Source organism: Cydia strobilella, chromosome Z (genome assembly GCF_947568885.1).
Source record: "Cydia strobilella chromosome Z, ilCydStro3.1, whole genome shotgun sequence".
Classification (NCBI taxonomy): Eukaryota; Metazoa; Arthropoda; class Insecta; order Lepidoptera; family Tortricidae; genus Cydia; species Cydia strobilella.
Window position 1 is genome coordinate 7,181,555 of NC_086068.1, and position 24,735 is coordinate 7,206,289.

The 24,735-nt window shown below is 39.8% G+C and overlaps 1 protein-coding gene across 1 annotated transcript in view; it reads right to left on the bottom strand.

Annotated features, from left to right (window-relative positions):
* Nucleotides 1-266: 266 nt before the first annotated feature.
* Nucleotides 267-24,735, bottom strand: part of LOC134755039 (1-phosphatidylinositol 4,5-bisphosphate phosphodiesterase gamma-1) — a 31,277-nt gene continuing 6,808 nt past the window's right edge. The window contains exons 4-15 of the mRNA XM_063691517.1: nt 24,413-24,493; nt 22,425-22,625; nt 19,485-19,600; nt 17,836-18,769; nt 17,062-17,240; nt 15,503-15,680; nt 14,175-14,240; nt 6,059-6,250; nt 4,646-4,866; nt 2,719-3,323; nt 1,283-1,428; nt 267-461 (exon numbers count right to left, since the gene is read on the bottom strand). Of these exons, the coding sequence (XP_063547587.1) occupies nt 357-461; nt 1,283-1,428; nt 2,719-3,323; nt 4,646-4,866; nt 6,059-6,250; nt 14,175-14,240; nt 15,503-15,680; nt 17,062-17,240; nt 17,836-18,769; nt 19,485-19,600; nt 22,425-22,625; nt 24,413-24,493 (3,024 nt within the window). The 3' untranslated portion in view covers nt 267-356. The remainder of the gene's footprint in view (nt 462-1,282; nt 1,429-2,718; nt 3,324-4,645; nt 4,867-6,058; nt 6,251-14,174; nt 14,241-15,502; nt 15,681-17,061; nt 17,241-17,835; nt 18,770-19,484; nt 19,601-22,424; nt 22,626-24,412; nt 24,494-24,735) is intronic.

A 24,735-nucleotide genomic window follows, 5' to 3' on the forward strand; every position in this document is an offset into this window, starting at 1 on the left:
ACTTCGTTAACCACAAATTTATTGAGCTATATCTATTATTTACGGAGCGAAAATTCCCGATAAATAAGCTTAAAACCCCCAAAACTTCTATGCATTTGACATTTTGAAACACGCACGCAATTAAACGCGGTAGCCCTCATTCAGTTACCACAATATATTTGTCGCCATACACTTCGTACAGCGCCATCAACTTTACGCCCCCAACTCGGAGCACGATTTGTTCTTAGACTTCACATCTCTACTCCTGGTTTATATCATCCTGTATACGTACGTCAGATGTAAATTTTTAGGGCTCAAGCTGTAGTACAGTTTTGTTTACGTTTGTGGCCACTTTTGACGGTGGCTGCATGTGTTGATCAGTGACCTTGGACCAGCTTGAGATGAACTAAGAGAGATGACAGCTCCAGCTCCTCAGAGTAACCGTTGGTCAGGATCACGCTTCGGTATCCGGTCCGTAGGCCCTGTAAGGTAAATGCACATTTTTATTTGTTGTATGGGTAAATTGCAAAGAAAATGTACGTATTTAACTCCTTAATAACTTTAATAAGCTAGATTACAAGTTTTTTTTAATAGGGGATATTACTGCAATGTTCTACCACCAGAGTGCAGGACTAGCCTGTTTAGTAAACCATAGAGTAACTTATACATACTGTACCTTAAACAGAGATTATAAAATATGACATTGATGCATCAAGGCGGTTTGTTTACAGAGGACCTACCGGAAATCGCGAATCCGAAATTTCGCTATCTGCCTCTTTATCGCTCGAATATGCAAGAGTGACAGAGATGCTCGATAACGAAATTTCGATTTTCTTGTTTCGCGATAGACCTTCAGATTGTGGTAGTGGCGCCCCTCTGCGCAGTTTCGCGTAATATTCCCTATCAGTCGGTCTGGTTTGCTTTGAGGATCAAATGTCTATATTGACTATAATCGCTTTCCAGAACTGTACAAATATTTTCATTTTTAGTGTTCCGTGCAAAACTTTGTTTTGACAAACGGAACACTTATGGGATCACTTCGGTCTTGCAAATCACTTAAATGCGTTTTTCTCAGAGACCGTTTGACATAGATACCTAAAATTTGAAACAGTTATAGCAATTACCACCACTAATATTGTAAATAAGTCAAAACCGCTTATTTCTTATTTCCTTTTTGTTTCTACCGTAAGACATCTACCGTAAGAATGTTCTGTCTGCTTGATAAAAATTGATTAATAGTGGATTGGCGGTGTTTACTAAAACAGTATATGTAAGTATATTGTAAAGACATTACGAGACAAACCTTGAGGGGGTAGGTGGCCTGCCCGATGAAGTTGGGGTCTCCGAACATGTCCTCGTCCTGCACCAGGAATCGGATGAGCGCCAGCTCGGGGTTGCACACTTCAAACTCGCATATGTCGTTCCATGCCGGGTTGATGCCGTTATCGGCTGCAAAACATGATCAAGAGATATAATACTCTCATTTTCTAGACACACTTTACCGGGCCCTTTCACCGCCAAAGACGTACACGTCGTACACTGCCCAATATCAACCGCCGTGCATTCCAATAAGGTAATAAAAAAGTAGCATTTTGGTTCTTAAATGTTACGGATGTTTAGTTAATTTGGTAGTTACCAAACATAAGTTTTAGTATTTATTTATTTCTAAGTTTTAGTTAATTAAGAGCTTTGTAAGTGAGTACGCATGCACTCGCTATACTTACTGATTATTTATATTTAATTCTGCTGTAGTTAAGTTTCTCTGAAGTGAAATGTATAATTTCTTTGAGAAAATAAAGTTCTATAAACCTAAATATAAATATCAAAAGGAGTCGTGAATGTTTTGACGAACAACTATATAGAGTAATAATGGGGTTGGCCGGTGAAATATTTAGCAGATGGCGCCAGCATAGCTTGCCCTGTCAAACCCTAGAATTGTGTCAAATTTTTGTTTTTTTTAATGCCCTGGATGCCAGCCCTTTAAGCCAAATCTCATACAAAAAGGGGCAAGCTATGATGGCGCTATCTCTGCAAACCTTTGACAGTTGCCAACCCCATTGCAAAAAAACCGGCGAAGTGCGAGTCGGACTCGCGCATGAAGGACGGAACCCTTACGCATAAAGCGGCAAAAAAATCACGTTTGTTGTATGAGAGCCCCACTTAAATATTTATTTTATTCTGTTTTTTGTATTTGTTGTTATAGCGGCGACAAAAATACATCATCTGTGAAAATTTTAGACGTCAAATTGTGCCAACCCTAATAATTGCTCGGAGCAATGCGGAGCCGAGAATACCCGAAGCGAGGATATTCGCACTGCTGCTGCTACAGAGTATTTGATGCTGAGTTATGCTGAATGTACTAATCACTTCTAAAGTTTAACCCCCTTATTCATAAACGCCTACTAAAGTTGACAAGCCGCTAATAATCGTTTGTCCCTTTCCGATGTATTAATGACGGAAAGGGACAAACGATCATTAGCGGTTTCACAACTTTAGTAGACTTTTACGAATAAGGGGGTAAATCATTACTAAATAGAACAGAGTTGCTTTTGTTCTGGTTCAATCAATTTCAAAACAAAACAAATTTAATTATATTCTCTTAATTCAAATTTGACTGTAAAATTTTCCTGTATGTGTGGGTAGGTGGGTCGCTTAGAGTACAAAAGCTCCTTCATACCGTAGTTATATTATAACAGCAGTAAAATTTACAAACGAAAACAAATGTACAAATACACTTACCGACAGTCTTAGTAACAAGCTTGGTCCCTGAATCGTAATCAGCCCCAATGATCTCCACTTCCACGAAGGGACTCGCCGTGCCCCGCCCAGATTTGCACAGATGCCGCGCCCCAATAACTCTGAGCATCACCGTCACGGGGCTCACTTTCCTCTCTATACTCCTTTTGTCGTAGGGGCTGTAGCCTTCCTCGAACATGAATTGAGGCTTTAGAACGAAGCCGCAACCGCCGTTTTCTTTAAACTTCCCCATATTCAATTGCATTGGTTTATCGGCAGTTTGGTAGTTCAGTGCTATCATTTGAGATCCGCAGTTCCAAAATTGAACCGGGCTGTAGTTAGAGGAGTCTATGCGTTGACCTTTGGGGTAGATTCTGCTGAGTTGTATGGTGTGGTATTTGAGGAAGAAGTTGTTGTCTTGTTGGCACATAAAGCGCTCCGCTTTGGTCTCGGGGAAGGAGGACATCTCGTTGAAGACGAAGCCCTTGTTCCGGAGGCGGTCCTGGCTGAAGGCGACGGAACGGCAGTAGACTATGAGGTCGGACATTTCGCGAGCTATGCGCCAGGTGCGTTCCATTTTGCGGTGCTGAAGAGACCTCGCGCTCGCGCTACATAAAAAAAATACATTAACCCCCTTATTCGTAAAACTTTACGGGCCTGATTTAGTTAAATTATGTTTTATGCCTTTCTTTCAAATACATAACTCAAAATGACAGAAAAAGACAAACGATTTATAGCTAATTCAGGCCAGTAACGCGTTTATAAATAACGCCATTACTTATTGACACGCTACATATACGTCGAAACTTAAACTTGTTTCTAAATCTAAGGTGATAAAAAAAATCCAAGGTAATAATTACAAGCTTTTAGGGCCGATACAGACCGACTGCAATTTGTATGGGAACTGGGCTATAACCGCGTAAAATCGAAGTTCGCAAATTGCGGGCATTTTTCTCTGTCACTCAAATTACACCTTCATTGGAGTAAAAGAGAAAGATCCCCGCAATTTGCGAATTTCGGTTTTCGCGGTAGCCCCTCTGCACGCGAACTGCAACGTCGGCGTGCAGTTCCCATACAAATTGCAGTCGGGTTGCAGTCCGACTGTATCGGCCTTTAAAGTTTTATCAATTTTTAATTACTAAAGTTGGTCAAATCAAATTGACAGTAAATAAGAACAAAAAAAACTATACTCATGCTTTTCTTTTGGGTGCTAGTAATAGTGTAAGACAAAGATAGTATGATTCTCCCTGTCTATGTTTGAAATGAGATAGTCCTTTGACAAACTATAATTAAAAATTCCTGTTTGCCTAACAAGACACATACATGCCTGTTTCTAGACAACTCTGAAAAGGGTTACGTTACAATGGGCGACCGCACGCACAAAAGGAACAAAGGCTTTTGTTTAACAGATTACCGTCTTAGGGCCAGTTGCTCCAACCACATTTAGCGGACTGATCAACGTCACTCAACAGTTAACTATGAAAACAACAACGATAAAATTTAGCGAACGCTTTAACGGTGACAGACGGTTTGGTGCAACCTACCCTTCGACGAAAGTCATTTGAAAAGATGCAGACTTTACCTTAAATTAAAAACTAACGACACAAGCTATGTATATATAAGCTATATATTTTAAAAACTTAAATGAAGATTAACATGAAACGTAGCTAGTCGCGTAAGTATGGCAAGAAATCCCCTAGAACTCGAGAAACTTCATGCGCTGCGTCGTGCGTATTGCATGTGGTAAAACAGCAGGCGCTTACGTTTGTGGCCTATTTCCAACACTAAGAATCATAGTTATGATAAGGTATAGGATATAATATTGTTTTTCTTTATATAAGGTTAAGGTTTTGCCTACGATGGGTCTTGTAATAATCTAATAAACTGTAATTTGTTTCCTTATTCAATAAATAATAAATTAAAAAAAAACCTGTGTGCAGCCTCCTTGATAGCTGAGAGCCACTCTAGTGCTAGCTCGTTGTTAGGCGCGCGCATCTCAAACGGCGCGCACATGCTGGGGCTCTGTATCCGCACGAGCCAGCGCGGTGAACCGTCCTCTTCGCCCACGAACAGGTCCACGACGGCGCCGTTCACGTCCACCACGCCCTTCTGCCAGGAACCGAGGGCGCTCGCGTCTGTTTCTAGACAACTCTGAAAAGGGTTACATTAACGATTTGATATATTTTCTTTTAACCCTTTGACGGCCAAAGGCGTCCACATTCCAACAAGGTTCAGCTAGGCGTGGAGTTCGTAGGGTTAAGCTAGCATAAACATGTTTTCGTACGTCATCCGTCACTGGCTGGGTCACCGTGTACGAATGAGGAATGTCAATATTAGTCACTGATGTGTTCTCTTGAAGTTCGGAATTCTGCCTAGTGGTGTATCATATGGGGCATTTTCTATGAAAAGGGACCTTATTGTCGATGGCGCTTACGCCGCACAGCGTCGCGCGGCATTATATTTATATCAGAGCATAGTTTATAATGGCGTAAGCGCCATCGACAATAAGGTCCCTTTTTATCGAAAAATATCTGGGAATATCGAAAAACATAAAAACTCAAAAATGCGCATTTTCCCAGAGATAAGACCTAGCTAGATCGATATTTCGCCCCCGAAAACCCCCATATAGCAAATTTCATCGAAATCGTTAGAGCCGTTTCCGAGATCCCCGAAATATATATATATATAGAGATAGATACGAGTATATACAAGAATAGCTCGTTTAAAGGTATGATACCACATACGATGATGACAACTTACAGCGATATCCGGCACTCTCATTTCTATGTTCTGCACAAACGTAAGTATGCCTAATGTAGTATATTGGCCTAATGTTGATATTGTTGATGTATGACATTTCACACAATTCATAACTGTCAATGAGGGCTACCGCGTTTAATTTCGCCGCTTGGGGCGCTAGTGTAAAGGTCTTTCAAAATATCAAATGCATTGAAGTTTTGGGGGTTTCAAGCTTTTTTATCGGAAATTTTCACTCCTTATTCATAATTGTGTAAATTTTTGTCCATCTTTGATTAATTATGGTAAACAATAGATAGGTACTCGTATAGCTCAATAAATGTTAGTGTTTTAAAAAAAGTGCCTACTAAAATATATGCAAAATTAACCAGGTTGAAAAAAATTGGCACATTTAGACGTTAAAATACCTTTGTGTATATTAGAACGTATTGATTTTATACAAATAAGCATATAATAATTTTGAGCCCTCATTACTACTGTCCTGTACGGTTATTGCGGTACTGAAGTTCGAAGACGATACGCCGTCAGCCGGGCCGCCATGTAAGGACCCCCGCCTAATGATACTCGTGTGGTGATGTCTACTCACAGCGATATCCGGCACTCTGGTCTCTATCTCCTGCACGTAGTTGGCTGGGAACCAATGGTGCCGCTTGCCGCCGTAGTCGCCCCGCCACCAGCCAACGTCGGGCTTATCCACGTTGGTGATGATGGCGTGCTTGCAGAACGACAGCTCGTCTTCTTGACGGGCTCGGTAGTCGTATAACGCCTTTACTGTTACCTGGAGGTTAGGATGGAAATGATACGCGTCATGTATGCATGTTTAAATACCGTCAACCAAGAATATTGTTTGTTTCATAAACTAAATTTCAGATAGTCCTTGTTTTCCGATCGAGCCTAAGTAGCACAAACATTCTTTGTTACTAAAGTTTATTTTAAGCCATAGTAGCGTAATGTTGGGTAAGCGAAAAATATTTAATTTACCTAATTTTAGTTTAGTCAAGGTTCAGAAAAACGGAGTCAAAAACTTTTAGGAGTGCGAGTTGCCCTTAAGTTTCTATATAATGCTTATCAAGCTGGCCCAAAAACAATTACTGTCTTTTGGAAAATCACAATATTAGATCCCAATCCCTGTTAGTATTCAAATTCAATAGCATTTAACAAAAGGTGCAATTTGTATGTTTAATGGTGTGAATATGTACGTACTTAATTATAAAATAAAATAAATAAAATAAAATAGCCATTTATTTCGACCTCAAATTAAAAAAATTACATTTTTTTGTCAAGTTTTAGGAAAAGAAAAACAAAACATGTCGAATTCTTAATTTAAACATAATAATAATAAAGTTCTTTGTCGTATATGTTATTTGGTATTTTTATTGACATCGGTCGACTTGCCTCCCGGCATAGGCCTCCCCTAAGACCTTCCATTCCTCTCTGTTGCTTGCTCTTCTTGTCCATGTTGGACCAGCGATAGCTCTTATGTCATCTTCCCATCTGCGGTAAGGCCTGCCTCTTTTCCGTTTCCCATCTTTGGGGTACCAAGTTGTAACAATTTTTGACCATTTCTGTCCTGGTTCTCTCAGCATGTGCCCAGTCCATTTCCATTTAAGGTTACTTGTTACATAGGATACATCCATTAGTTTTGTGTTATTTCTTATGGTGCTTAGTCTTATTTTGTCTTTCTTCTTTATGTTGAGAATACTTCTCTCTATGTTGTGTTGGCACACTTCTAAGGATTTCCTATTCTTTTGCGTTAAGGCCCATGTTTGGCAACCATAGGTCATGCTAGGGAGGATGCAAGAGTTAAACAGTTTACTTTTGCATTTTAGTGGGATATCTGGATTTTTCATAATCTCTTTCCATGACCAGTATTTTTTCCATGCAATACACACTCTGTTTTCTGTTTCCTTGTCATTCTGGTGTTCTGGGGAAATTATTTGTCCTAGATATGTGTATTCATTTACATATTCTATTGTGTTGTTGTTTATTGATAGCTCAATTTTTTGTCCGTTTGTCATAAGTTTAGTTTTTTCTGTGTTGATTTCTAGTCCCACTTTTCTGCTTTCATAAGAAAGTTGTTGTAACATTTCTTGCAAATCTTTTGTGCTTTCCGAGAGCAGTATGAGGTCATCGGCAAACCGCAAGTGGCTCAGCAACATTCCGTCTATTTTTAGACCATATTCGTTCCAGTTCAAGTTTCTGAATACTTGTTCTAGAGTTGCTGAGAACAATTTAGGTGATAGTGGGTCTCCTTGCCTCACTCCTTTCTTCAGTTTGAATTCCTCACCTACTGTTTCTAGTTTTATTTTAGCTGTTATGCAGAAGTATATATTGCTGATTATTCTTATGTATTTATTCTGGACGTTTTGCATTTTCAGCGCCTCCCATATATAGTTGTGGAGCAAAGAGTCGAAAGCTTTGCTGTAGTCTATAAAAGCTAGGTAGTACTGCTTACCATACTCATTGCTCTTTTCTATTATTTGTTTAATGGTATGAATGTGGTCTATTGTAGCAAAGCCTTTCCTGAAGCCTGCTTGCTCCTTTGGTTGGTTTTCATCTAGCACTTTCTCTATGCGTTGTAGTATGATTTTGGAAAATATCTTGTATAGGTTTGACATAAGACTGATGGGCCTATAGTTGCCAATGTCGTTTCTATCGCCTTTTTTGTGTAGCAGGATGATAGTAGAGGTAGTCCATTGTTTAGGTATTTCTTCTTTTTGAAGGATCTCATTGAATAACTTGATGATGTTTTTAAGTGATGCTGGGAGTGTGCATTTTAGAAGTTCGTTAGAGATTTGATCTTCGCCAGTTGCTTTTCCGTTTTTTTGAGTTGACACTGCTCTTATAACTTCACTTTCTTCAATTGGTGGTATCGTCTCCTCGTCGAGCTGGTATAGTGACTTTGAGTTTGGAGGGATAGTGTCTTCGCAGTCATATAGTTCTTTATAGAATTGGGTGGCAGCTTTTGAGATATTCTTGCGTTTTGTTTCTAATTTTTTGGTTCTTCTGTTTCTCATGCTCGGTATCCAGCTATTATGTTCCTGCATTTCCTTCATTGCTTTTGCTATCCCTCCTGTTTTTTCCAAGTGATGTTTGAATGTTTCAGATTGTGTCTGCTTTTTGTATTTTCTGATGCTGAGGTTGATTTGTTTGCTTAGCTGTGCTATTGCAGACCTATTATTTTTTCTGTCTTCCAGAAGCAATTTTCGTTCATTAATAAGATTTCTTGCGTGGGGTCCAATTTTGTCTTTCTGTTTATATGCAATGCTTATTTGTTTGTTAATTTGTTGCAATCCATATTCTAATTTATTATATTTTTCTTGCAGGCTTTGTTGTTGTTCTATGTTTTCAAGGGAAGCTTTCAAGTCATGGATTATGTTTTCTGGGAGCGTTTGTGGGACTGGGACATGTTTTTGGCCAGTTATTATATTTCTTCTACTTTCTTTTGGACAGTTGGAATGTATTTTTCCTTGCAACATTCTGTGGTTGGTATTGAAGTTGAGTTGTTTGATAACATTTATGTCCAAAAACCACTTGGGTTTATTGGTTAATATAAAATCAATTTCGTTTCTTATGGAGCCATTTGGTGATATCCAGGTCCACTTGCGGTTTGGTTTCTTTTTGTAGACACTGTTCATGATGTTAAGGTTGTATTGTAGTGCTAAGTTTATTAGTCGTTGTCCGTTGTTGTTTCGCTTGCCTGTTGAGTAAGGCCCGAGGATGTGATCTTCATTCTTTTTTCTTGTACCGAGCTGGCTATTGAAGTCGCCCATTAAGATGATGTTTTTGTGTGATTTTTCTAGTGCATATTTCAAGTCTTCATAAAACTTTTCTTTGATGTCTATATTTGCTACTTCTGTTGGTGCGTAGATTTGTATTATTGAAGTTGGTGTTGTATGTCCAGGTAGTGTTATGTTAAGGATGGCAATTCTTTCTGAAATTGCAAGGAATCCTTCAATTGCTTTTTTGAGTTTACTTTTGATCATGAAGCCTACACCATACATTCCTGCTGTTTTTCCATAGTGGAAAAAGATAAATTTTTCATGTTCTTCAATACTATGGCCCAATCTCCGAACCTCACTTAAACCAAGTATGTCCCAATTTATTGTTTCTAATGCATATTCCAGTTCTTGCAAGGATTCTTGGCTTCTTAGTGTTCTTGTATTTAGGGTTGCAATATATATGTAGTTCCTACTGTTTATTGTTTTTGTATTGTTTGTTACCTTTGAGTTTGTCATGTATGCATGTTTAAATACCGTCAACCAAGAATATTGTTTGTTTCATAAACTAAATTTCAGATAGTCCTTGTTTTCCGATCGAGCCTAAGTAGCACAAACATTCTTTGTTACTAAAGTTTATTTTAAGCCATAGTAGCGTAATGTTGGGTAAGCGAAAAATATTTAATTTACCTAATTTTAGTTTAGTCAAGGTTCAGAAAAACGGAGTCAAAAACTTTTAGGAGTGCGAGTTGCCCTTAAGTTTCTATATAATGCTTATCAAGCTGGCCCAAAAACAATTACTGTCTTTTGGAAAATCACAATATTAGATCCCAATCCCTGTTAGTATTCAAATTCAATAGCATTTAACAAAAGGTGCAATTTGTATGTTTAATGGTGTGAAGATGCCACGTACTTAATTATAATAAAAAAATTCTTCTAACTACTAATTTATCTACCTAATATAGTAACTACCAACCACGCCCAAATTTAAAACCAAGGAGGCATACAATATCAAGGACAATTAAGAAGACAGAGTGCTCACTCCATACATCGGTTTTGTTACCAAAAAGACTATTATTTTCGTAGTCTACATCTAACGTCTAGTAGCGGAACTATCAGTACTGCTACTCGACAATAGATGTCCCATGTGTCGCGACTGACGAAAAGTGTATAGTTCAACAATTTATAACTAATAATATAAGCAGAAGGAGTTAAAAATAGAGTTCCGGTTAATCCGGTTATAATATTAGCTGAAAATCGTTGAGCATTAGACTTTCCGTTTGCCGCGACATCTATTGTCGAGTAGCAGTACTGAGAGTTCCGCTGCTTGACGCTAGATGTACACTTCGAAAATAATAGTCTTTTTGGTAACAAAACCGATGTATGGAGTGAGCACTCTTCTTAATTCTGTTTGACAATACAGACGCATGGGGGTAAAGCAAGCACATGAAAAGTAGACAAAGTTTTTACCGTAGGTCTTCCCCGTGTCTTGTCAAGTGTGGAATGAAATGTGATGTTAATAAAACTTCTTACCTTTTGCTTAACACACACATTTATTTCAGGTTGTATTAAAACCAAATGTTAAAATTCGATTTGTTAAGCCTACATTAATACCTACATATTAACCTCTCATAGTAATGCTAGCCATTAAAAAATCATCCTGTACATTTAGCATATGTATTATATTAATAATATGAGTAATGTTAATGTCAGGCTTCAGGTACCATTTAAAGTTTTTGTAGTAAAACAAGAGTGAAAAGGCTGTTACTGAACCGGTGAGCTCCATCTTAGGCCCTGTCTTCACTTTCCATCAGGTGTGACTAGTGCCAATCGCCGATCCGTTTATTATAATAAAAAAAAAAATTTAGGTTACCTGTCCGTTTAGAATGTCAGTGATATTTTATGCAAAATGCTTCCTCGAATTAAGTGTCCACTCATTTTAAACAATCTTCCCCGTCCCAGACAAACCTGCAGCTCTAACTTCACGGACTTGGGCTGAATGAATGCAATAAGCGATCGACACCAACAGCAACGCACTTTATTTTAATTTGGCTGAATGAAACTATCATGCTGTCGTTAACAGAACAAAAAAAAAACCGGCGCCCGCTATTTTCACTTAAAATTTAGTTTAAATTTAAATTGTACCTAACTGTAAGTGTTTTTGTATGAAATGAGTTAATGTGATAATATTTTGCAATGTAAATCGACGCTGAACGTAGTTTGTTTATAGTGCTGAATAATATATAATGTACATAATACAATATCTTAATAACAAAACTTCCGTGAGACATAGACATTAAATATATTAATAACGGGTCACTCACGTGTATAAGTCGAAAACGCTCGACATGTTTCACTCCGTACCGAGGAGCGTCATCAGGAGCTTGCGTCGACGGTGACGGGCCGGCGCAGACTGCGGGCCGCAGCCCTCCGCGCCCGATGACTCGGCGCGGGCGCCGGTGGCGGCAGGGGGGGCGAGAAACTACCCTCGTTTACGGCATTATTACGGCGTTTACGGTACGGAGTGAAACATGTCGAGCGTTTTCGACTTAATACACGTGAGTGACCCGTTATTAATATATTTAATATAATACAATATCATTCAAGTTCAAGGGAAAATTCGTAACTGTAACCAATATTTGTTTTATTGTGATTTTTTCGCAATGTATTTAAAAACGTAGTTCAATTTACGTGTGAGTGTTATTATTTAATTTTCCCGTGTCTTTTATTCGCATACGCGGCCTACGGCTCATAAAAGTCATCTCGGGACTCGTAAATAATAACACACTTTCAACACTTGCATTGAAATGTACTATTGTGTAATGTAATATTTGTGACTAGACTGTACGACTTTTAAAGCTTAACAAAAGCAATTACATATGCAGTCTAAATTGTGCAATGGTTATGGTATTATAGGAATATTCCTGTACTACGACCAAACTCCTAACATCATACTACGGACGTGGCAGCGGCAGTTTGAGCGGTACGGCTCCGTATATTTTGATATGGCTAGACTATCAAGCTTAGAGTTGAAGTATACAGTTACCACAAGAAATAACGGCGCCATCATTTTATAGCTACAGTCAGCAGCAGAAGTTGCTAAGCGGGCGAGGTGTTCAAAATGATCTTGACGCGACTTTATTGTTAAGAGAATAAGAACGGGTCAAGGTAATTTTGAACACCTCGCCCGCTTAGCAACTTCTGCTGCTGACTGTACTACTATTTGCTACACTATCGCATTACGCAACTGTTATGATATATGTACCGTTATTAAAAATAACTGAAAAATCTGCTGTCAAATTTGCGTTCTAACGCACTACTTTTACTAGTCTTAGCGACACTTGCACCATTTCACTAACCCGAGGTTAACCGGTTAAACCGTTAACCCAGTGTCGAATTGTACTGGTAACCATGGTAACTCCAGGTTTAACCGGTTAACCCCTGGTTTCTTAATGGTGCAAGTGGCCCTTAGGGCCGATTGCACCAAACCACCTGTCTTCGTCACCATGCTTTATTTCAATGTGCTAGTAGGAAACGTTTGACAGTTATCTATGAGATGACAGCTGCAGCCGCCATATTTAACATTGATCAGTTTTTTTTAAGTTTCCAGTTCCAATAGAAGTCACAGACCCCTCGCTAATGATTAGGGATTGCACAACCGGTACTGTTTAAAAGAACGGGGATTTTCGGTACCAGGCAAAAATGGAACCGGTATTTCCCGGTACTTTCTGGATTGCCTTCAAAAATCAGTTTTTACCTCAATTTTCAGTAAAAAAAGCGAAAAACGACCATGAATCTTTCTCTAAACATTGGTAGTCTAATGATACGAGCGACTCTTGAGACCAACGGCCTGACACTCTTTGATAGAGAAAGATAGTCTTATTACGATTCCTAAAAGAGGAAAGAGATAATAGTGCCATGCTTTGTCCTTATCACCGACCGGGTGGCATCATAGGTAGGCGAACTACCGAAATTTATAAGAGTGAAAGAGAAAAAATCCTATGCTGCCCAAATTTTATATGAATATTCTTTCTCTTACCACCGGTCGTTCGGTGGCGCGTCTATAACTACTTATATATACTATGTCTATGCTTGAGACCGTGGTGACATTTACGAAAGTTGGTGCGACTACGTGACGTCAGATTCGGCATCTTAATAGTGAAATTGATCAGTTAGTTGATTGTGCGTGGTGCAACCCGCCCTTAGTATACCTTTGTCTATGTCTAAAACGGAGCTCAGTGTGTGATATCTAGGCATAGAGCAAAGCCGACTACCTACCGCTTAAAGACCGCGGGCCAAGATCAAATTTCCATGACCAATAGCATCCCGGGTGAAACCTCGGAACGTGGTCAAAGGTGATGTGTAATGAGCCCTCGTGGACGTCAGCTGCCGCTCTGTTAGTGGGTTGAGGAACGGCAGCCACTCAAACACGTAACAAAGTAAATAAATTTAGTCATCGCCTCCCGATTGTAACTTTGTCAGAAGATTGTTGAGATGTTAATGTGAATTTAAAAAATATCGTCAGCCGATTGTATCGCGGTGGAAAGACTGTCAGCTGGTCGCATGAACATGTTAAAACCACCCGCCTTACATTTTTATCGTACTGATATCAAAATCATGAAACTTTTGCATGTAGGATTATTTTAGATTGAGATATTGAGGTATGACATTGTATGTGTGTCATAAAGAGGTAGGCGGGTATTTTTTACGTGACGTTTTTTTAATTCATAATAGCATCTAAACTATCATCTGACAAAGTATCAACCGGGAGGCGATTACTGACGATATATGCTCCTGGCTCGCGGTCCGTAAGCTAACCTAGCCAAAAATACTATTCTCACTTTAACTCTTACCAAAACCTTTGCCCGTTCACCTTTCATAAAATGTCACAGAGCACGTTATCTATAGAAGAGATGCATAAAATTTAACATTCCGGTTAGTACAATTTTATTATGTATTAGAGAAAATTGGTACCTTACGTACCTTGGACGTGAAAGAGGTGGGGTCCATGTAGCCCGGGGTTCCATACACAGAGCTGTCGTCGGGTTCCTAAGAAAAAAATCATAGTCATTACATACATGCTATAATTATAACACAAATGTTTGACTGCAAAAATTTACGAATTAGGTTGTTCCTCCCTAACGCATGTACAGTCGGAAAAACTAATAGTGTTTGTGACATATGTACCCTTTTTTCACGTACATACTCTGCGCATGCATAAGCCGAGCGCGCCCGAACAATTGAGTGATATACCACTGCCGGTACTTTTCATGTTTAAGATATTAACCGGTTTTCATGAAATTTGACGTGTACAAAGTTAAGTTTCTAGAACTGAACATAGTCTAGTTTATTTTTGGAAATGCTGTTAGGGAGGAAACACAACAGAGTGCAAAATACAGGCTTCTAAGCAGCACATCCTTAATATTTAACATTTCAAGAGTCCCCAGCAAGCTCGGTTCTTCATAGAAACGTTAGTTATGCTCTCATTTTAAAACGACTAGCTAGATTGCTCTGAAACTTTGTACTTACAATAGGATAAGGTATATGAGGTATATCTAGTCCCTTAATTAGTTTATGTACGAGTAGCTTCAGATACTATAGTAAAAAAAATACAGCGAATTTAAGTTTTTCATACAAAACTTATTTTTGCTTTGTATTTCCTTTGATTCATAAACTGGAGTTATATATTATAAACTAATTACAGAACCTGATATACCTCATGTCATTGTATGTGCAAAGATTTATTACAATCCAACACGCAGTTTTAAAATGAGAACGAAACTCCGTTTGTATGGATAGGTGATATTCGGCCAAGCTTGCTGGGGACTCTTAAAGGCTTATATGTGACATTTCAAGAAAAAGGTACCACATTGTCGCTTACCATAAGGAAGAAATTTGCTTGTATCTTTATACTTTACAATACGGGGGTCATATAAACGGAAATGGCTATTGCGCATACAGAGCATAAGTGATTATCAAAATTCTACGAGACTATTTAAGATTTTTAACTTGTAACTCAAAATATGCTAGTGTCGCCACAGGGCGGACACGCTATACATCAAAAATCACTTGCGTTTGTATGTGTGAACGGCACGTCTGTACACGCGTCATGCGTCATAGTGTGAGTAAGTTGCTTAAAAATAGTACTGTGAGTACGCCAGAAGTCCGCCAGATTTCTGTCGCGGGGCGAGGTAATTCGAGTCGGGGCGGGGCGGTGCGTGGCCGTTCTGTATGATAATACTATTACTTATTCTGTGGTGCCGCTTCACAATCTTTTGTCTGACAACGTATAACAGCATGAAAATACTCACAGATATAATCTTCCTAACAATATCGTCGCTTATCGGGTACCAGAGTCGTACTTTCTTGTACAACGGATGTATTTCGTAGTAGGAGACGAGCTCGACCAGGCTTTCGAACGTGACTGTACCTATGGCGTACAGGCGGCCTTCTTGCTTTATCCGACAATGCTTTATCTCTTTCTCTGTCCTGAAATTAACATTTCATAATCACCATAGAGTAACTTATACTAGAGCGGTACTGTCATAGTAAATTTTGTAACCACAGTAAATTCACTGCCATCTATCGACACACTTTAAAACTAAAAATGAAGATTTATAAAAATACGATAAAATGTATTTAAATATGGATAAATGAGTTTTTTGATTTGCATTAATTATTTTTATGATTTTGACCCATGTTTTTTCACTGATATACGTTAAAATTGTTAAATAACAAACGAAACCGTCAACGCCATCTATAAGACAGTAGGCCAAAGCTAGTAGCGCCCTCTGATCGAGAATCAAATTTTCTTGATTTTCGAGGCACGTTTTTTCCTTAGACTGTATCCATCTATTACGGAGTTATATCTATCTTTGATAATCATATAACAACACATAAAAATCGGGCAAGTGCGAACTGTGACTTTGGAAAGCTCATTCAGTAGTTTATCGCATTTCACACAATAAAGAACAAGTGCGAATTGAGTTTTCAATGTAAAATACGGTTGTTATGTGCCTGTGGTGGGGCTGTAAGGGCAAATTCTAGTGAGAATATATCCCATACAAAACGAACGTAAGTGGAGCAGACTGACACACTAAGAATTTCGTAACACCGTTGTATGGCTAGGAGGATATAACTAAACGGAGCCGCCACGTCTGTAATCTTCTGTACAAAAAAAAAACTGCCGGTTTTTGCGGGGGAGGGGAACGTCAAATGTATACGTAACGTCAAAATTGCCATGTCAGATAATCGTCAGTCCATACATTGTGTATGACCACTGGCAGACTACTTTCGAAAGAGGGGAACGCCTGTTAATGGCTACTCCGTTTGGTTATATCCTCCTAATTATATGGCAATGAGTAAAAGTGGTCCGCCGACCAGACCGAGCTGCTTCTGTAATTTTATCGCGAGGCTGCTCATTCCGTTTGGCCTTTTTAGATTCCTTCAAATCTTTTTAGAATCATTTTAAAGAAAACTTATTTAAGCATTCCCCTATGCTTAGAAAACTTAGATTAGAAGAAAATGCTTGGAATTAATGATATTTAGTATTAGCTAATATAAAGTGCTATGAATCATTTGTCAATATCTGTCATTTTGACTTATGCATTTGTAAGAAAGGGATAAAACATAATTTAACTAAATCAGAATGTAACATTTTATGAATAAGTATGTACTGATAACCGATAATGAGGCTTTCGTGAGTCAACCGGTAATAGAAAGGGTCACATTACTATAGCGCGGCAAGAACTGACATATAGCCATCGCCGCAATGGCGTCGTCGTAGTGGAGTTTCCCAAGTTATGTCTGTTTTTATTGTATTAAATCCTTTATTTGATGGTGATTGGTGTATTACTTTAACAGTACGTACCGGAAGCTAATAGCGAACCCGCGGTCCTTCTCGCTGGGGCGCACCAGAAAGGCGCCGTCACAGTTGGCCTTTCTCAGTAACTCCTCGGCCTGCGCGCGGTTCAGCTGCGGGTGGAACCATTCTTTGCCCTCGTGCTTGTTCGGTTGGGGCACCGGCTCTTTCAGGGTAATCAGGAACTCCTAGGGACACAATTGTTTATTTAGAAACCAAGATACTAACACGCAAGAAGTAATGGAATCCTGATCATTAATAAGGATTTGGTGTAATTTTTATTACATAAAAAATGTCTCAGGATATAAAGTGAGACAGCACAGCACGATATAATTCCTGGGTAAGCACGTGAATATGTCATATTGAGAATAAACTTGACAGTTGACACGTTTTAGTACAGCCGAGTTCACAAACATTCGCCTCTAAGACATTAATAATATTTTTAGAATGTACCGTACAATATTCATTGTACTTTACTAAGGCAATTCTTATCTAGACATAATAAGTGAGTAGGAAGTAAAAATCGTTTTATTGAAAGCTACTTTAAAAGGCATTAGCAACCTTAGTATAGTTTTTAAAATGATCTGTGAATTTATTCCTGATATCCGCGAAAATTGTTGTGTATAGTTTTCATAAATTAACAGTGGAATAGCAAATTGCTCCAACGATGGCGTGGGCAAATGTTAATAACTAATATGTTTACTTGTGTAGGTACACGAACGCGAATAGCGAAACATATTCACATAGTTCTATCTAAATTGCGCAATTTAAAACTAAACTCACCTGGCTCCTCAGCGGATGCTGCCTATAATGCGTAATTAAGCTGTACAAGCTGTCGAAGCAAATCGAATCAATCAGGTAATACTTCGTCAGCCCCCGCTCCTGTTTCAACTTTATCCGACAATGGTTCGCCTTGCCTTGCCTCCAAAACGACAGGCAATAATCACCCACGAACGTCACACTTTCCCTCACTAAAAATGTACCATCACCCAAATGTGCATGAGCTCTTAATAAGTCCTCCGCTTCTTGTCTGTTGCCTGCTAGTTTACCATGGAACCAGCACTCTCCGAAATGCAATTCGTTCTGAGGCACAGAAACGTTGCTCTCCGTCTCCGATTCGCCATCGCTCTCCGCGTCTGTCTCAACTTGTGTATTATAATTCTCTGTGTAATACAGCTTGTTTTCAGTTAGGAAGAAAGCGTGAGGATGCCATTCGCGATCTACGGGATCCTCTAATAGTAAAATCCCGTTTTTGATAGTATTCCTCAAGTCTAACTCTTTGCCCTCCTCCTGTTTAATAGAGAAGGAGTTTTCCTCGGCGCCGTCTGGAAGTTTCTTGTGTTTTAAAATGACTTTGCGTCTCAAATCGTGAGGGGATGGTAGGCTGGTTTCGTTTTTCTCGAAAGGTTGTGTTAGGAGCATGTCTCCGAAGACATCTTTGAATGCGCCGGCCATTCTTCTTTGCTGTGGTAAGGAGCAGTTGTCTTCGATAGATAATATTAGTGGGTAGTCTGAAGTAATGAAGGCATGTTCCTTGATGGTTCGCAGTACGTCCATGAAGCGTATTTTGGTGGTGAGCGTGTGTCCGTGGTAGATGAAGGGCGTGCCGTCGGGGCCGTCCCAGCAGTCGAGCTCGATGCAGCGGCAGCCGGACCGCAGGCATCTTACGTAGGCCTCCAGGGAAGACTCGCTTGAGAACTGGTCGCCGGTTAGGTACCTGGGGATTTTATTGTGATCTTGGTATTTTTTACTTGGCAAAAGGGGAACTGATGTCACATGTTTGTAAATTTTTTGTCAATCATTAATGCGATATTTGGCCACTGGGCGAAACCGCACGCGCCACATGCAGACTATCAAAAGTAAATTTTTTAAATATGTTAAATATGTTAAGTTTAAGTTAATTTTAAGTTTAATATTAATTTAATTTTTAATTTTAATAATATGTCTATGGATGTAATATGAAATCCGAAATAAAAGCTTTTTAATTTAATTAAGGCTTCAAGTCTTAATTCACTTACAATTAAATTAAATCCTTTCGTTTCGTGTAAATTTGTCACCCATTTATATGGGTAGCCTTCGTTGCACAACGGAATAAATTGATTTGTCAAGGAATAAACTTGTTTTTTATTTATCCTCGTTCTATTTAAAAAAAAATGTTGGCAGTATGAGAATGAAACTAGCCTCCTAGCCTCCTAAGAGCTCGCGTACAAACTTTTGTACAGTATATTCCACAATCTATTTTGAACTTTTATTGTGTAAGTCAGAAGAACTGTTTCTGGGTCTCAGGAGGAAAGGATGCCAATTTTGTGTCACTGTGATGTCAGTAATTTCATTAACGTAATAGTCAACATACCGATTTGTGTCATTACAGATTTTGGTTCTGTCATGGGTGCAGTAGAACACCCATGATCTTGACAGCATACAAAACTTACGTGTTGTGCGAGGAGGATATCCAATAGTGCGAGAGCGGGCGCGTCATCTCTTGCGTCACGTGGTCGTGGCGCGCGTCCCAGATGGAGTTGTGCTTCGAGAACAGCATCTCGATGAACTGTAGGTAAACATTAATATATATTTTCGTTTCTCATGCTCTGAAAGAGGGTCATTGTTGTTCTAAAACGTGTGCAGAAAATCTCTGCAAGACCCATAGAATCTAACATTGAAAAGATCTAGACTAGAAACTATTTTACAAGTTAGATTTTAGTGTATACAAAGATAGATATAACTCCGTAATAGATGGATACAGTCTAAGGAAAAAACGTGCCTCGAAAATGAAGAAAATTTGATTCTCGTTCAGAGGGCGCTACTAGCTTTGGCCTACTGTCGTATAGATGGCGTTGACGGTTTCGTTTGTTATTTAACAATTTTAACGCATATCATTAAAAGAACATGGGTCAAAATCATAAAAATAATTAATGCAAATAAAAAAAATCATTTATCCATATTTCAATACATTTTATCGTATTTTTATAAATCTTCATTTTTAGTTTTAATGTGTGTCGATAGATGGCAGTGAATTTACTGTGGTTACAAAATTTACTATGACAGTACCGCTCTAGTATAAGTTACTCTATGCATCATACCAATACGTCGGAAAGGGACAAACGATGATTAGCGGCTTGTCAACTTTAGTGGAAGTTTATGAATAAGAGGGTTATAATATATTCTGTTGTATTTGACTTTGGAGATAACCTCTTCTGTCAATGCTGCAGTTGTGTGAAATAACGAATTTATAAAAAAAAGACAAATGTGGAAATGCATTCATCGATGCATGCCATGAACTGAAAGATCATAATAAATAATTCATATGTTTCATTGAACAGTGGAATTGGATGATCTTGAAGCCACATAATGGAATGGATTATCGTGATTTATAACGCATTTACTTAACTACTACTTACTTTACTGGAGTACGTGCGACGCCTTCGCCTTGTCATCTCCCATACGGTCATGTTCCACTAGTAGAAACATCAGGAACTCTCATAGCATCGTACCTCAAAAACCTCACTAACTCACCTCAATAAGAGTGAACGAGGGCTCATAGTAATCCCTCTGAGGATCCTCGAGATAGTCCCGTATAAACTGCGACGCCCTCGCCTCGTCATCTCCCATACGGTACTTGTTCCACCAGTAGAAACAACTGGAACTCGCGTGGCGTCGTACCCCAAAAACCACACTAACTCACCTCAATAAGAGTGAACGAGGGCTCATAGCAATCCCTCTGAGGATCCTTGAGATAGTCCCGTATAAACTGTAACGCCCTCGCCTCGTCATCTCCCATACGGTTGTTGTTCCACTAGTAGAAACAACTGGAACTCGCGTGGCGTCGTACCCCAAAAACCACACTAACTCACCTCAATAAGAGTGAACGAGGGCTCATAGCAATCCCTCTGAGGATCCTTGAGATAGTCCCGTATAAACTGTAACGCCCTCGCCTCGTCATCTCCCATACGGTTGTTGTTCCACTAGTAGAAACAACTGGAACTCGCGTGGCGTCGTACCCCAAAAACCACACTAACTCACCTCAATAAGAGTGAACGAGGGCTCATAGCAATCCCTCTGAGGATCCTTGAGATAGTCCCATATAAACTGTAACGCCCTCGCCTCGTCATCTCCCATACGGTTGTTGTTCCACTAGTAGAAACAACTGGAACTCGCGTGGCGTCGTACCCCAAAAACCACACTAACTCACCTCAATAAGAGTGAACGAGGGCTCATAGCAATCCCTCTGAGGATCCTTGAGATAGTCCCGTATAAACTGTAACGCCCTCGCCTCGTCATCTCCCATACGGTTGTTGTTCCACTAGTAGAAACAACTGGAACTCGCGTGGCGTCGTACCCCAAAAACCACACTAACTCACCTCAATAAGAGTGAACGAGGGCTCATAGCAATCCCTCTGAGGATCCTTGAGATAGTCCCGTATAAACTGTAACGCCCTCGCCTCGTCATCTCCCATACGGTTGTTGTTCCACTAGTAGAAACAACTGGAACTCGCGTGGCGTCGTACCCCAAAAACCACACTAACTCACCTCAATAAGAGTGAACGAGGGCTCATAGCAATCCCTCTGAGGATCCTTGAGATAGTCCCGTATAAACTGTAACGCCCTCGCCTCGTCATCTCCCATACGGTTGTTGTTCCACTAGTAGAAACAACTGGAACTCGCGTGGCGTCGTACCCCAAAAACCACACTAACTCACCTCAATAAGAGTGAACGAGGGCTCATAGTAATCCCTCTGAGGATCCTCGAGATAGTCCCGTATAAACTGCGACGCCCTCGCCTCGTCATCTCCCATACGGTCCTTGTTCCACCAGTAGAAACAACTGGAACTCGCGTGGCGTCGTACCCCAAAAACCACACTAACTCACCTCAATAAGAGTGAACGACGGCTCATAGCAATCCCTCTGAGGATCCTCGAGATAGTCCCGTATAAACTGCGACGCCCTCGCCTCGTCATCTCCCATACGGTCCTTGTTCCACCAGTAGAAACAACTGGAACTCGCGTGGCGTCGTACCCCAAAAACCACACTAACTCACCTCAATAAGAGTGAACGACGGCTCATAGCAATCCCTCTGAGGATCCTTGAGATAGTCCCGTATAAACTGCGACGCCCTCGCCTCGTCATCTCCCATACGGTCCTTGTTCCACCAGTAGAAACAACTGGAACTCGCGTGGCGTCGTACCCCAAAAACCACACTAACTCACCTCAATAAGAGTGAACGACGGCTCATAGCAATCCCTCTGAGGATCCTCGAGATAGTCCCGTATAAACTGCGACGCCCTCGCCTCGTCATCTCCCATACGGTCCTTGTTCCACCAGTAGAAACAACTGGAACTCGCGTGGCGTCGTACCCCAAAAACCACACTAACTCACCTCAATAAGAGTGAACGACGGCTCATAGCAATCCCTCTGAGGATCCTTGAGATAGTCCCGTATAAACTGCGACGCCCTCGCCTCATCATCTCCCATACGGTCATGTTGTTCCACCAGTAGAAATTTCTGGAACTCTCGTAGCGTTATCGTTGTCCCGTTGGCGCAGTACAGCGAGTACTTGTCGAAGACGTCGTGGACGTTCTAAAAAAAAACATGTTTGTGGAATGTTTTGTTTATTAGAATGTCCCACATCTGATAACGCCGGTGAATTAATTTTCTAATTCATTATTCTATTGTTAGATTTTTCTGACGCAATAATAATATGTATGCCTAGTTGACTCATGGAGACGATTCTAGTCGGACCAAGCTAACTCTGCATGGCTTTTTTATTGATCGAGTTTGGTCGACATAGTGACCAGCGACTGCTTTTTTTATGAGAAGATTGGTGATGTGGCCGAAAGGGCCACGTACGTGTACAAGTCACCACCAAGGACGAAAAGGAAAGGAAAATTACAGAAATAAGGGTAGAGAAAAGCAAGAATAAAGAAGAGAAGTTAACGTGCAGCAAAACAATGACGCTATTTACAGATTGTTTTTTAGTTGACTGCAGGAGTTGCCTTCTAATAATTAGTATTAAGGCATTTGCAATGACAAAGTGTAAAAGGCATCTAATGACAAATTTGTATGTAAATGTGACGTTTACAATGATACTCCCACAATTTGTTCTGTTAAAGTCGGTGCAAAGTTAGCTTACATGGATTCTACTAGATCTCGATAAGGTTGTATGTACTGTTGTACAGTCAGCATTAATAGTGTATGAAACTACGCGCCTAAAGTATCTACCACCCTCCAATACTTTTCCAAATAGCCCAATCCAAATATCTCTACAGTTCGCGTTTGGCTGTTCCATACATTTTGGCTGGTCAATTTTCTATGGGAAGGAAAAAAAAATATTTGCGATTTCATGGTTGGTCCCATAGTAAAAGTTGCTCAGTATAATCCCAAAAAATCCCTGGCAACGGGAATGCACTTATTTTTTAGCCAGCATGTATAAAGAATAGAGCCATATCTTTTTTGAAAAGCTATTAGATACTTTTGACATACAGTCTGATACGCTACTTTTTATGCTGTACATTCAGCACGCTGCGTTGAGCGTCACGTTCTATAGGATTTATTCGTATTCCAATACTCTGTGATATTCGTGACGCCCTGACGCTCTACGCTGCGTGCAGCGTCAAACGGAGACCAAGGCTTTACCAAATAAACTAGCATTTATTTTAACAAGTTTGAGAACAAATCAAATTATTTTATTAAATATTTTGATTTGTGTTTTTTAAAGTAGTCACACTACTATATATAAAATATTTAATAAAATAATTTGATTTGTTCTCAACTTGTTCATAGATGGCAACACCAGTCTCTCTCGCTACAACGTAAATCCGTAAGGAGTTCGTTTAGGAGGTGCAAGCGCGCACTGCTTGCCCTTAGAGCTGGTCAAAGACGCCTAGTCTTACTAAGATGGCATATAGTCGAGAAATTCGGACGGGCACTAGGTGGCCTAGGGGTTCATGGCGTTAGCCGCGATAGCTAAAGACGCCGGTTCGAATCCGGCCTTCACCACTGGAGGGCTTCTTTTTCTTTAATATATGACATCTATTACAGTTTTTAGCATTTATTTTGTGTAATTGATTTTTCAAACAAACGAAATTCATCCCAAGTTACTATACAATTAAGGTTTCTAAACAGAAACAAGAGACGGAAAAAGGAATGATGGAAGACAATAAATGAGATGGGAAGACGATTTCAGACTGGTGGCTGGAGCCTTGTGGAGAAGACGGGCTCTGGAAAGGGACTCGTGAAGGAATATGGGAGAGGCCTATGCCAAGAGCAACCAGACAAGAGGTCTGCGGAGAAAGGCTAGCAGTAAGCAGTAAATAAGGTTCAAATTAGAAATAGGAAAATTTTGTATGGGCCGGTTTCATACTTACGTTCTCATCGAATATGAGCTTGTGATACAGTGTAGAGAAGTCATCGAAGCTTATCTCGCCTCTTTTGTTCGTGTCCACCTCCTGCAATTATGTCGTAAACTTCAATTAAAAAAAATCTTCAAAGAATCCCATCGCTATGTACAGTCGAAGGCAAAAATATCGATCCAGACAAATGGCTCAAAAATATGTGAACACCACTTTATGATGGCTAACGCGTATGAATTCGCCGCTAGGGGCGCTAGTGTAGATGGTGGTCTTCGCAAAGTTCGAAATATCAAATGTCACTTGTCACTTCAATGACTGACAGCTGTTCTTTAGTCTTT